Here is a 15,252-nt window from a genome sequence, read left to right as displayed (position 1 = left end):
CCTGAAAAGAATGAACACATCAATATAAGTATTATTGAAATTGGTCCAGCCGTTCACGCGTGATGCCGTGACCAAGGGAAGTATAGGAATTCATTTTTATATAAAGAAGATTTTAAACGTCTAAAAAGTATAAACTCAAACTTAATTTATTCAATTAGGCTTCGAATCGTTCAGAAAGCGTTTTAAATAACACTAGTGAACCGCCCCGGAGTCTGATGATGAGTTCTCGGAGTGAGTATATTTTTTTAAGGCGAAGGGATACTTAGTTTTATAATACCTTTACAACATTTTATATTAATCTATATCTTATACTTAACCAATTACTTTCAAAATTAAAAATCTCTACATATATTTAGAAATATTAATGCAGCAATAATACTTACGTAACTGTGCATTTGAAATTCCTATCAAACAAAAATCAAGAGATATCGCAGAATCGCATATATTATGTAAAGAAGTAGTTTGGTGTAAAAAATATTTTTCATAAAAGATTGAGTTGGTACCTTAGCTACGTAGATATCTAAAGCCTCACACACTCACACTTACGTAAAATAGACTGTTTATATTAATTATAATATATTAATTAGTACGGCAATAGGCAGAATTAATTAAGAGACATACCCATAGGTACATTATTTAATTGTGTTCATTCACTACCCAAATATTCGCACGGCCAACCGATTCTTCGAAAAAGCAACACGTTTCAGACTACATCATTCTCCTAGGTTTTATATATGACAATCCGAACGCTTTCGAACCAGTACCGCATGTAATGAGTGCGCGCCAAAACGCGTTGCGGATTTTTTTTTTAAACGACGGCGGCTGGCACAGACAACAAAATTAATCGGATATTTTTAAAAATGTATCGTCTATTAATATTTTTTCTGTTTAGTTTTTTAAATGTAAATGGACAGCTGCAGTGTGATAAAAATAACATTGATTTGACTGAGTATGAAATTTTTCGGGACACCAACGGCGCGATAGAAGTCAATGGAACGATTTTCCCGCCAAATTTTATTTTTTCTAGGAATGTCAGTGGCCATAAAAAAACATTCGGGTGCCCATGTGATAAAAGAAAGTGTTTTAGGAAATGTTGTCCAATTGGATATGTTATGTACAAAAGAGCATGTACAAAAATGCCCGATATTTTACAACAAGAAGGGTTAAAGTTGCATTTCTATGAGACATTAAGAAAAACAGTTAATTTGGAGAGCAGTGACGAGTTCGTTTTATTGACAGGAATTCCTTGTGACTGGGATATTTATACAGAATTTCTCCCATGGTTTATACAGGAGGTTAGTTACATTTATTATTTTAATTATTAAATCTTCAAGGAACAAAATGTGCAAAAAAGAATTAGTTACTAATAATAATTAAATATTTTGTGTTTATAGTTACTAAAGTGTCTTATTAGCCTTGACCTGATAAAATGAATAAAAGCTACAATGCAACGTTTGTCTATAAATAAATACCATATTATTGAAAATAGATTATTATCCTTAATTATTTATTGAACACAATAAATATTTATAAATTTAGGCGAATTAAAATCAGTCTTTCACATTAAAATGCATATTATGTAGAGACTAGAGACAACTAACAAAATATTTTTTTAATTATTTTGATAAATTCATGACTTCTACAAAAAATAAACTACTTATATCTACACTTTGCAACAAACATACAAACAAACTTTCTCTTACTTATTAATGAAATAGGGAATTATGTTCAAATCCTTGAGTGTAATCTATAAGGTAAATGAAAATCCTTTGCATAGTTGTACAAAAAATTTATGGCAAGGTCCTGACTTGTGTTTACATAGTTTTCCTTGATAAAAAATGGCTTTGCTATAAATACTAACATATTAGACCAGAAATTATTAGACCACATCTTAGCTTTACATCAGGTGACATTGTGATCAAGCGCTTCCCTTTCTACGGTAAAAAAAAAATTGTGATGCTGTCTCTACACTCTGTAGGATATCAGCGATCCATGAATTCCGCTGTTTACGTCCTAACTATATTAGGCACTTAGATAATTATAGGTACTAAAGGTGACAGTTTTTGAATTTTGAATTTTTGAAAATGCCTAGTAATATAAAATATAAGGTCATTTATTTCGATTCTATTTAAAATTCTATACGAGTGCTATAGATCGTATTTGCAGTATATTTCATATTTAAAATAAGTACTTACTTAATAATTTTAAAATATAGCAACTGCTCTGACTCTACCACTGACTTTTTGCAGGTGTTTTTTGAGTCCTAATAAAAAATAAGTAAATTAATTATTTAATGTAATTATTATTTATTTATTATTAAACTTCAACTATATTTTAAGAACCTGTTAATAAATCGTGACTAAGTTCTAAGTCGTATGGGAATTTCCGATTTTATACCTAGTCATGAATAAAAATAAAACAATATTCTAGGTATTATTTAATATGCAGTATGTAGTACTATTAATTCAAGATATTGTTCAGGTATGACCTTCAGGATCCTAGGATCCTAGGTAACGTGCATATATATTTAATAACAAATATGTAGGAATTAGACTTAAATGCTGAAAATATAAAAGTATAGGTATCTACTGTATAATGTACATATTTTTTTTTATAATTAAAATAATGCTCTTTGAATCAATTCTACTTATTTGAATACGATTGTTAAGCATTTATGTTGATAAATTACTGTTTTACGTAATTATAAAAAAAAATCCCCTTTTTACATAAAACATTGTTGTATTTTACTCTTGATTCCCCAAATTATAATATATAACTCACACACTGGCTACTGTTAAAACATACTCATAATAACATTGACCATGCCGTTGTTAAGGTAATCAAAAGCTTTTTTTTTCGATGAAAAACAAAGTAGTGAGTACAATATTAAAATTAACAATTAGTTAAAAAAAATCTAAATTTATTTCATCGACATTGAATTGACATTATCAAACAATGATATTAAAAAAAAACAGGATGCGGAAGAAGTGGGAGCAATGATATTAGGACCTTGCCGTATTTGATAGTTATAATAAGTTTACATTTTAATATACTATATTAGGGATAAACCTATCTTTGTATAAAAGATCATGAGTATATCTTTGTACAGGTATCATAGATGCAATAACTTGGGCTAGAACTCATCACCTTGAACGGCAGGGGTTTAACAGCCCTTCTATAACCGCGACAAGAGATATGCCTTAGTTATTTAAGCTTTATACTGGTCTATACTTTACTTAATTGTAAATATATCCACCATACTCCATATTTTACCTCATTGATGTAGTGGTCAACCTGGACGTTTTGAAATCTATTCCCGAGTTCTATTCAACAAGGCCTAAGATAACATGAGCTTGATTACTTAAATGGATAATTAATAACGTTAGCAGAGCATAATATAATTTTCTATCAACATTTATCTGAATATCCATACCACCACCACAATCAATAAAGAAAAATATCGTAAGGAAACTGGTGCCCAAGAAGCAAAAAGCTCGAAGGCGTACTGCCAACTCGTGGCGAGAAAGCCTGCGTATTTATACACTTTTTTTTGCAGACTGTATTATGCAACTTTTAATTTCATAAAAATATTGGCAAATAATACGTAATGATATCTCATAGTATTGGTTAAACCGCATCCCGAACGAGGTTATATTCATTTGGATCAGGACACTTATGTAAGTTATCGAGTCACTTTTATGGCACCATTAATTAATGATTGATTTTACGAGTTACGTACCAATAATAGCAGTTATATTGTTTACTGAAAAGCTCCATTAAATGTACTATGTTATTATTATAATCAATAATAATAAAGCATGTTTTATTTCCGTGTACATTCCATCGTAAAATTGTTTAGTGCTATAACTACTCTGCAAGTCAGTGGGTGGCATTTCACTACTCCACTATTGAGTACCTATCTAAAATTAAATTCATATTCAAACTGAAACTATAATTTTTGCGTTGAAGCGTTTTTGTGCCGTCATAATTAAATAGGTTTTTAACGAAAAGAGGCGCAAGAAACTCTTTTAGTGCTCTTTTGGCGCATAAAACTTATTTGAAAAGCCCATTAAGTACTCATAATTACTTACAAAATCTATTAACAAGAGTGACATTTAAATAAGTGAGAGAAACTAATAACAAATTTTAAAAATAGAAAACTATTAGCACAGTTGACAGATATGTACTACGTACATACAGTTAGGCTAGCCGCACACACGCAATATTATTGATCAATATTATTGTTGACTATATTGAACAATATAATGGTACCGCACATTATACAATATTATTGCCAATTTTTCGTAATTGAAAACGACTCAATCATCCGCAGCATCTCGATCAGTGTGCACTGTTTTCAAAATGGATAAAAAGAAAAAAGCTATTGCATTGATTGTTTTATTGACTTTATTCAGTAAACGAGGCATTCAAAAAAAAAAGATGGATAAAAAAGTGGATGATGAAAAAACCTCAACTAAACCATTTAAATGTCATAAATGTTCTTTTTCATTGGCAGCTATACTTCCTTGAGTATTTTCCAGTATTTTCTAGTGTCCGTCTGCCGAAATCTTACTCTCAACTAAAATATTGACGCACACTCTGCACACGACAATATTATTGTCAATTTCCCTGCCTCCCCCCGATATTGACGAAAATATTTCAAGATTTCCGGAAATCCACAATAATATTGATCAATACATCAATATGGATAGCAAACGATCAATATTATTGACAATACGTAAATTATTGACAATATTATTGCGTGTGTGCGGCTAGCCTTAGGAAACTAAGCCCCTGCGATGAAATTATGACGTATAGCTATAGGGCTGTTACTTTTTGATATTTAACCGACTTGAAAAATAAAGGAGAAGGTTATCAATTCGGCCTGTATATTTCTGTTTGCTTTTTTTCACAGTTGATTTTGTGGTAATTTGGAGATTAAAACCCGTTAAAATACAAAAATGGTGTAGCCTAAATATGAATTTACAAGAAACAATCCGAATTAATACAGCTTGTAAAAGTAAATACGTTTTTATCAGTGCTATATTTCGAAATCTAGTTTTGTTATGGACGCCGAAGGCTATTTAATGTACCTAAATTACTTATTTATAATGCTTGATATTTGTATTATACATATATTCAATAATTATTTTAAACCAGAATTTACAATACTTGTATGTAGGTATACCTACTAAATTATTTTTAAAACGATAAATTAAATTAAATTAAAAACACAAAATATGCAAAAATAAATTAAAATTATTATTATACGAGCATAGAACCTCTACCTTTTTGTTTTAGGAAGAAAAAGAAAATAGTTTGACAGGCTTAGTGCTTGACAAAGTGGAGACGCCACGTATCGATAAAAATACAATAATTATTATAATATCTATCTTTTTCTTCACTAATATTTACGTAATTATGCACATAAATTTAAACAAGATTTTTTTAAGGATTCCTTTTTTTATATTTTCGTGCTCTTCTAGATTGCGTAAAAATAGATGCGACCTTTAAACAGACTGGACTCATAATAGTGACTATTTGTAGCTATCATTTTGGTAGAAAATATGTCAACTTAATTTAAAACTCATGCTGCCATATCTATAGAAATTAAAAAATAGTCTCTTTTTAACTTGTAGTCAGATACGGTATTTACAAATATATTTATTGAAAGGGCTACAAACTGAAACAATCGATATTTATTTAATGTGAATTGACATCACTTTAAACTTTTTTCCATACTATATTCAAAATCTATGGATGTGTCACCCGCTACTATCGATCCCCCTCAATACCCTCGAAAACACGCTTGATGGGGGGGGAGCCATTTCGAACATTTTGTATGAAGTTTCCTTACTGTATGTATCTGTATATTGTGCTATCAGTTTAATTAAAAAAGTAGTAACTAAGTACTTATCTATTTATTGTTCAGAAATTAACACTAGAATACTAGCATGACTAGATGCTTTGGATTATTACACTATGCTGCTAGCATCAGCCAAATATTTCGTCCAGGAACGTCGGACGAAATTGATTCGATTTATGGGCTACAAGCTTAATAATGTTCAGATTCTATTAGGTCGCCCTTAACCCACTTCATTTTATTATTCACCCGCTATTTCTTAACTGGATCATGTTATTTTTATACACTCGTTGATTATAAGAATGTCTGGTGATTATGTTTATTTATTGAAATTGGCTGAATGTCATTGGCATGTTTTTTTAACTCTCGCGTCTCGTCACTCGTGATTATGAGAGACTAAGGTTTGAAGTTATGATCTCTAATTTAATTAATTAAATTGACAGAAAAGCATCGGGCCCACTTATTTAGGAATAATTAAATAGAACTTGAGGACCTTTATTAGTCCTATTATATAGGACTTTAGGAAGTCAAAAGTGCTGGATCGCTCTCTTCAATTTAAATAATATATTTTAAAAATTTTAAATGTATTTAAATGTGCTATGCTATCTATTATTTCTACTCGTGCGCGGTAGTAAACAAACTAGTGAAATGTGCATATAATATATTTTTTCCTGTAATCGCTACTAGTCATTTCCGTTAATAATCCCTTCTGTCTGTTTATATGATTATTAACTAGCTGACAGCTGTCCTGTAGATTTTATATTTGTTTAGTGCAGTGGATAGTCACTAGAGATGAGTTCTTGTTTCAACAGTCGGTTTATTTGAATGAAGTGATTTTTTTATTAGTAATACGTGCTTATTATTAGAATACAATTTTTAGTGTCTAAAGTTTTCATAATCAATTTCAAAAATTTCTCAATCTCAAACATTTATTTATTGACCTTTTGGGCGGTAATAATTGTTTAGGAAAGCAAATTGTATTTGTAAAATTTTATCCTAAAATAATCGTGTTTCACTCTGTGTATTGTGCACTGTGCAATGTGCATATTTAAATACCTAGTATGTCAAAGTACCTCATTAATAATTAAAATGTGAAGAATACCTCTGTTTTAATTTCCATTATAAACGAAGGTTGGAATACCTACGTATATTTTTCTTCACGGAATGTATCTATGTAAGTAGGTAAATAATAAAGTAGGTACATAATATATCACATACTGATGACTCATTGATTAAAATAAATCGAACATGGGCTATGGGAACTCAAGAAGGATTTTTTAATAATAAATGTCATTAATGGTTCTAATAATATGTTCAATAATTATTATTAGGTAGGTACTTCCTAGCTGGCTATTTTCCCGGCTTCGTTTGGGTTGAAAAATAAAAAGTAAAACCTTTAGAAAATCATAAGTAGTAAGTTGTAGTTTCTGTAAACATGCATATTGCATAACTATGCTAGTTACATGCTTTAATACTAAACCGATACTGATAATTTATAATTAGCCTTTCTTACATACCTAATTATAATAATTTGTCATTTTCATGTCTGGGCTATTTTGGAGTAAACAATGTGCATTGTGCTTATCGCTGACTCATTTGTACGAAGTGATTTCGGACTTCGGTGCATTTACAAACTTTTTAGAGTATTCATTCATATTAATAAACGCGTAAAAAATGCCTAAATATTTTATACCAACTTTATCCTTGAGGTATTTTTTACTCGGTTGCAATGCATTTATTAGGTAAGTAGGTACATTTCATTCGAAAAAAAAAGGTATTGAAATATTAACGACCATTTTAAACTTACATAAATAAGACCATAATATTAGTGTTTCGTGTCCTTTGTTTCCATTTTGTTTCCCATTACACTTAAAGTTCGGAGGTTCCTTATGTAAATTGCACTTAAAGTTGTTATCTAAACAGCCTTAACACACTTTAATTGTCAACATACAATGTCTAAATATAATAACAAGGTAGGGTAGTTGGTTAGTTTTTACAGAAATTTTTTTAATGTCAAAAATGGTGGTCACAAAAATTTATTTTATGATTTGTTATGCGCTTAGTTATGCGGCACTTAATAAAAAAATAGTTATTTATATACCGTCATACAAATTAAAAACATAAACGAGTAGAGTTTATTGAAAGAGCGCCATCTGTCGGGTCTTCGAAGAAATTATGCCGTCGCCAGTCAGACACTACATGCATACAAAATCCATTTATGAAGTAGACTAGTGCATTATGATTTCATCACAATTCTGTAGGTGGCGGTATGTAACTTGTTTCATACAGATTCTCGATAAACTTTACAAAATGGTTCTCCAATATTCAGATTCAGATGCAGGCACGTTAGGTACAGACACCAGAGATTAAAGGCTTGACAGTCCAGATAATATACACATTTGCAGCCTGAAGTGTGTGGGAACTATCTTTTTTTTCATGCCAGAGCAAGCAAAAGGGCAGCCTACTAGGCTACAGATATATTATTGACCATGAGATTCTCAAGCGGCCCGATCGGTCCCAGACACAATAGATTTTCTATTGTGTCTGTGGTTCCGGAGCCTGAGTTAGTAATCGCATTTAATGATCTACTAGATAAGTATAATTTGTAATGAACCGCACAATAGATACCTACATCAATCAGCATCTATAATGATGACATCATATTAAACAGTTTTTTGGAACCACCTTTTTAATGTCAGTAAAAAAATTAAAATTACTAAAGTATGTACTTTGTATACTATTATTTTTTATTATTTATCTATTTGAGAACCAGGCAAAAACAATTTTATTTATTTCCCGTAAAGTCACCGTCGCGGTCGCGCGTCATTGTTAAAATGTGACCTTTATATTATACTAGCGGTCCGCCCCGGCTTCGCCCGTGGTACATATTAACGTTTTCTCTACATAAGAACCATCCTCGTACTTCAAGGAATATAATAAAAAAAGAATTATCGAAATCGGTTCAGCCGTTCTCGAGTTATGGAATTACAACGAAAAGTGGCATTGATTTTTATATATATTATATATATTATTAATTTACCTTACACGCAAAACCAACATAGTAATAATTACTTACAAAATTTCCGGAACATCCAATATTAAATATTACTATTTTTTTCATATGGGAGTTACGGAATGTGAGGTATAAATTAAATTATACCTTGTAATTATTGTTTAAATTAAGCTCTAGGGGTTGATCCTTTTAGCAAAATTGTTAATATGGAAATAGTTTCATAAATGGGTGATAGTGATCTATGGTATTTAAATGCCGTATTGTATAGGATATTCAAGGTCTAGGGCGGATTTAGAGGTCAAAAGGAACTTAACAATAAAAGTAAATAAGGAAGGAGACTATAATGGACCTACAATTTCGTAATATCACTAAGAGAGAAAGTTAATTCATGATAAATAAAAAGCCTGAAAGATTTAAGTTTTTTTTTCAAATGGTTTTCAGCTAATTTTATTTCACATTTCATCATTACAGGGGTTAGCTTTGAAAGCGAAATAAACAGACAAGCTTTCGCGGAAAATTACAATTCATTATTATGTTAATTTAGATATCCATTAATTTATTTCAATAGAAGTATAATAATCTAATTGCACGTATTAACAATGAGTTATCATAAGTAGTTAGGTACCTAAATAAAGGATAAAATATTATTGTCCCCGAGTAGAATTTTTGTAGCATTTATTGTATTTATTTTATTAGTATTTATTTACCCAGTATTTTAATTTTGTATTTGTAAGTAATATTTTTAAGTTTGTAATAATTTTATTTTTAATTTACATAATTATTATGTGGCTATAAATTGTGTTTGTAAATAAATTTAAAAAAAATGAAAATAATGTCTCTGGACAATATTCCAGAGGTGGCGCGAACACCCTGTGATGGCGGGTGCCTTTATAAAAAAAAAAAAAAAAAAACATTAGTAATCACAGTGTCCACAAAGACAAAAATCGATATATTATTTTTGTGTAAGTATCTAATAATTTAGCGTAGGTAGGTAGGTAGTAGTATATTGAATCACAAAATTGAGGCGTATAAAGTAGATTTTTGTATGTATTAGTATCATATAAAATTTCAACCTTTCCTATGTGTGCAGTTTCGATTAAATATACTGTTTTGAGTTTTCTTGTAATAATGTATCGCTTCATAGGTACATCACGTAATAAATAAATATTAAAATAACAATAGAAGTACAAACAAAGACTCATATTATTGTCTCCATAATTTTTTTTCTTGATTTATGGCACGCTTAGTAGGTACCTACTGTAATAATACACCTAGTATTTTCCGCATGGTTGATGTTAATACTAAATAGGTACCTATAGATATAAAATGTAAGAAGAATATAATATTCAATTCACCAAGTTTAATATAATAATTAATAATTAATAATATAGCGATTGCCGCAAACTCAAACCTTATTGCTGAAGTAACAGGTGGAGTTTAGGTATCAACATCCCTTACCCCCACTGCAGTCTATTTTTATAGTATTTTTATGTAAAATATAAACTAAAACACCAAATACCTAACGGTAAGTAGCGGTTTAACTAAAGCGTAAATACAATAAAATCATAATTTACCTACCTCGGAAAATTTTATTTTTGACTTATTTTTCCTTTTCCTTACAATGTATGTAGGTACATTTTTGCAATTTACACTGAAAAATCGTCTATAAGAACGTTCTTCTTCGAAGTCATCGATATTATTAGCATTCGCAAACGCTAATACATTACCTGGAGCGCTATCAGCTGATTATGTCAAGCGATTGATTAGAGTCACAGTATGAAACCACCAAGTCATTAAATACTGGATAGATGTAATTGCAGTAGCTGTAGTTTACAAGCTTTCGTTATACACTGCTGGCTTATTAGCTACGTAACGGTGTTATATGGCTTGTCATGCAGCAATGTATTTCACACGCGTGTTTCAATATCCTTGACAGGGCTACTCCGAAATAACTTGACTCTTCTTGAGACTTGAAGTAAGCCAGTTTTATTTCAGATCTCGAGATAGACGTACGTCATTGGTCTGATAAAACGCGATATTGTTCACGAGTGGTGTGATTTGTTTTGGTGTTTGTATCCGTGTAGCGTTTGAATTGATAAAAAAATTATAATTAAGTGTTTTAAATTTCGGGTTTTGTGTGATTGCTGTCATTTTAGATTCTCTAGCCTTTTTTTCTGAAATGAACCTTAGTTTTATTAAACCAATATCTCAATAAACAATTTTGGTAGGTACTTAAAATGCCAACAACGATGAATTCTTGCACGTGTAAAAAGTTTTTCACCGTAGAATATATTATTTACAATAAAAAATATTCCTTAATAATATGTGGACACTGAATCAAATATAAGTTCCCATAGAATTCTATTGAATAAAATATATTATTTCCCATTCTACACGTGTTTTAAATACTTTAATTAATATTCCATTTAGTCGTATCTTAATCTAATTCAGATTATACTAAAGTTATATTATTTCCAATCTAAATAGCATTATGATAATAAAGAACAGGTAAACCCCAATAGAACCTGTTCTGTAACGTTCCTTTGCATAAATAGTATAAAAATATAGGTAATATAATAAATATTTATAAGCTAAATAAATATACCTTCTAATAATACCATTCTTTTAATAAAAAAAATACAAAAAATATGTTAATAATTTAAACGTACTCAATAATACCTGAACGTAGTCCACCTACTTTAGACTAACTGTACTTTCTAGCAAACGATAGCTAAACGTTTATTTGAAAAGTTATAATAAATGATAACACGTGTAAAATCTAATACAATCTTATATTTATTTCTTAAAGTATGCTTTATGCTAAGATTTCCCATTAGTAAGTTAAAAAAGTTTTAGAGAATAGCTCGAATAAATTAAAAATCGTGTGCACCCGATTTTATCTCAATTGTTACAAACGTTTACTTTATTTGACAAATTGAGAGCGGTTGATATATCTTATATTATGTACCTAGATGAATGGTTATTTACTTATTTGTAAAAACCCCTATGGCAATTACTGTTTACAATAAGTAAATGAACGCCGGTAATGTACGTGATATTACTATGAAACTATGTGTATGTGGACACACACAGCTATTAATAACAGCTCAATATTAGTTATCTAAATATTGAATACTCTTTGATTTTATAAATTGATTCCTAAAAGATATTGCTAGAAATCTAAAATTGTGATCAAAACACTCAAAAGGTACCTAGTACCTATTTTTGAGAAAAATTAATCTCTAATTAATAATTGTTAAAAACCAATTACCTACAGAAGTAAATGGATAAAATCTATTGCTACGGGCAGTAAAAGTAATCTGAATAAAAAATTAAAAGCATGTTAAAGTAAAGTTTTAACATAATACAATAACATAATTATAATGATTAATGAACAACGAAATAATCAGGGCGTATTACAAATTTTGACCCACATTATATAACAAGTTTGTTAATTGAAGACAGTATTTTTGTAAATAATATCGCACATTCTTAATTACCTACTAACGTTACAGTACAATGCAGCAATTACAAAATTATTTAATAAATAAACTGAATTGTAATAAGGAAATCCCTTGTTGAGTAAAAACAGTGCGTACCTACTAGGAACTTTTTTAGTTCACGCGTAACCGTGGTCCCAGGTGGCAATTATTTCACATGCAAAGCACATAACGATGACCACATTTCCAACATATTAAGTGACAAACAAAATGTATAAAGTGATCTTACTCTTGGTGCTCATTTCGATCTGTGACTGCAAAAAGTGCGACTTCAATACCTCAGTGGACATTACCAATGGAATTCGATTGAATGGTGTTATTAGTTACAATGGCTTCAGTTACGATGCTGCTGAACATTTCTTTGACGCTCGCAGTGCAACTGAAAGAGGCTGTATATGCAACAAGAAGACTTGCTTGAAAAAGTGCTGTCCCCACGGCCAAGCTTACAAGATATTAGATAAGCAATGTGTCAATGTTACTGAAGATTTCAATCCTATTGTATGGGATGAATATAGAAGAGTTCAGGATGAAAGCGCGAGAGAGTTGTTTCATTTCAATACTGGGAAACCGATTTGCGAAGAGAACGAAGTACGGATTCAAGTATCGGAACCGTTTAGCGTGTTTAATCTTGTGACGGTAAGTTTGAAGGTTAACTGGTATGAATACTTAAAAATATATACAAGAAAACAACGTGTGGATTCGGATTTCGCATTGTGATTTTTTACCAATGAAAATGATGAAGTAGTCAAAAAATAGTATACAATAAGCCAATTCTGAACATAAAAATCTATCTTAGGAAACTACCTACATAAATTCACATGCTTAACTATTATCATAATATTTTTATGAGTAGCTAAACAAAATATTAAATTGCTAAACGTACCTATAGTTTTTCTGTATACGCTAAGAATAAGGAAAATTATTAACATTGATATCTAATGAAATGAATGACTCCACGTTATTCATAAAGTTCATTAGTTTATTACTCTATTTGTCTTTAAAATGAATTCCATTGTAATATGTACTTAAGTAAATACCTTAGACTTTAGAGCATAATACAAACGAAACGGTATCGTAAATCACACTAAATAACGGTAATTACCCGATTAAAAGGCTTCTTTTAAAAATAAACCAATTCAGTTGTCTGCATTCATTTGTGAATTAAACTAAGATACGTTTGTTACATAAAATGTTACGTTTAAACACGTCTTATTTACTTCCAATAGATCTTATTAGACTATCATACTCATAATCTCATCCTTTACAATAAAATTGATTATTTATAAAGAGTACACTATAAATATAAAAAAGAAATAAAATAAAAAAGTTGGAAAAGTAAAGAAAGCGGTACCGTAATAATTGAGCTATTTTTCTTGTGGCCCCACCTAGATGTGAAACTGCGCAGGTTTAAGGGACTGACTACCAACTTATTTTTTTAAACCTTGGCTTATAGTATAAAGAATCGAGTTTATAATGGTGAATTTTGAGTACACTATAAATATAAAAAAAAAATAAAATAAAATAAAGAATATAATATATAGATATACTAAAATTATGGAGAACAGTCGATATTTTTTTTTGTTTATTTAATAACAATTAAACCACATCGAATCAGACCCTGAAAAATGAAAGGGTTCTATTCCTGAGCATACTCAAGCGTAAGAGAAAAAAAAAGACTCGATTAGTAAAGTATTTCGATCGCTATCGTGTTAACAAGAAAATCCTCCGCACATACAGACACACGGACGTCCAAGACAGAACTTTTTTAAACTGTTTTTTAACTAGTTTAAATAACAAAAATGACACCAAAAATATCATGAATGTTAAAAATAGTGTTTTTTCTTAATATGTGTGTGTATGTATTATCTTACAAGTGCAATGTATGATACATAAAGACATTTTAAGTTTGAAAAATCAGATGTTTTGCGCGAAGTGACAGTAGTACCCACCTCAACGCTTCGCTTATGAGGCGTGCAATACCCGTCCACAAAACAAGAGTTCAAACAGCGCTTAATATTGACCACTTTAAATTCTTAGAACCATCATAGTAGTAGAAACTGGTACTTCCCCATAAATTATGACGAAGAGAATTCGGCAGAACGCTTTCATTAATTTTAGCGTAGATATGATAAATAAACAATTACGTCTGCCCACTTTACCGTACAATGATAGCGATTGATAAGATACAGCGAACCAACAGGTATTTTGGCTACTTTTGTACATAATCCAGGTTCCGATAACCAATATACTTATTATAAGCGTAACAAAAAGCTTTATATGAATTGATATTGTTCTAGAATTTTTAGTATGTTGTGCTTGAATACTTTGATAGGGATAAAATAATTATTATTGTTGTTAGCGAATTTTCCTCTGCGTCAATCGACTGTCATTTATCATTAAACATTTATGTAACCTAATGGTAGTTTTATACTTTAATCTACAATCTAAATCAGTCTGTGGAATGAATGAGCTATTTTTAACTGATTTCCTTGAAATATTCGAATAGTTTTAATTCTTTGAATGAATGAAGGTGGTTCTCGTAACTGAACTCGGAGAAGATGAATTTTAATAATATTTTTTTTGTCATCAATCATGAATACATCAATATCACGTGTAAGAGACTGGAAAAATCAAACATGATATTTTTGTCAACATGTTTCCTTAACATGTAATATTAATTATTATTTTAATTTATTATGCGCAAGCCGTTTCCCAAAATTAACGTCACGATTAATATCCACGTGTCTATATTTAAAAATTACAATGACATGTAATACGACATTAACAACGATATTTTTTATTACGTAATTCATCTAATTGTTATACAGTCCGTGTTATAAACTTCATAGATCATAATCTAGATCCTCAGTAACAGT

General features: G+C 30.0%; 1 protein-coding gene across 8 annotated transcripts in view; it reads left to right on the top strand.

Moving 5' to 3' along the window:
- The first annotated feature begins 776 nt into the window (after positions 1-776).
- Positions 777-15,252, top strand: part of LOC123696488 (probable G-protein coupled receptor Mth-like 3) — a 32,019-nt gene continuing 17,543 nt past the window's right edge. For 4 of the 8 annotated variants that reach the window (XM_045642679.1, XM_045642678.1, XM_045642674.1 and 1 more), the window contains exon 1: positions 777-1,295. In XM_045642679.1, coding sequence (XP_045498635.1) covers positions 861-1,295 — 435 coding nt within the window. In that variant the 5' untranslated portion in view covers positions 777-860. Of the gene's footprint in view, positions 1,296-10,886; positions 11,101-12,391; positions 13,013-15,252 lie in introns of those variants that run through there. The other 4 variants (XM_045642681.1, XM_045642676.1, XM_045642680.1 and 1 more) reach the window with 3 other exon arrangements.

The sequence above is a fragment of the Colias croceus genome, chromosome 12 (assembly GCF_905220415.1).
Source record: "Colias croceus chromosome 12, ilColCroc2.1".
NCBI lineage: Eukaryota > Metazoa > Arthropoda > Insecta > Lepidoptera > Pieridae > Colias > Colias croceus.
This window is presented reverse-complemented; position numbering and strand designations above follow the sequence as displayed.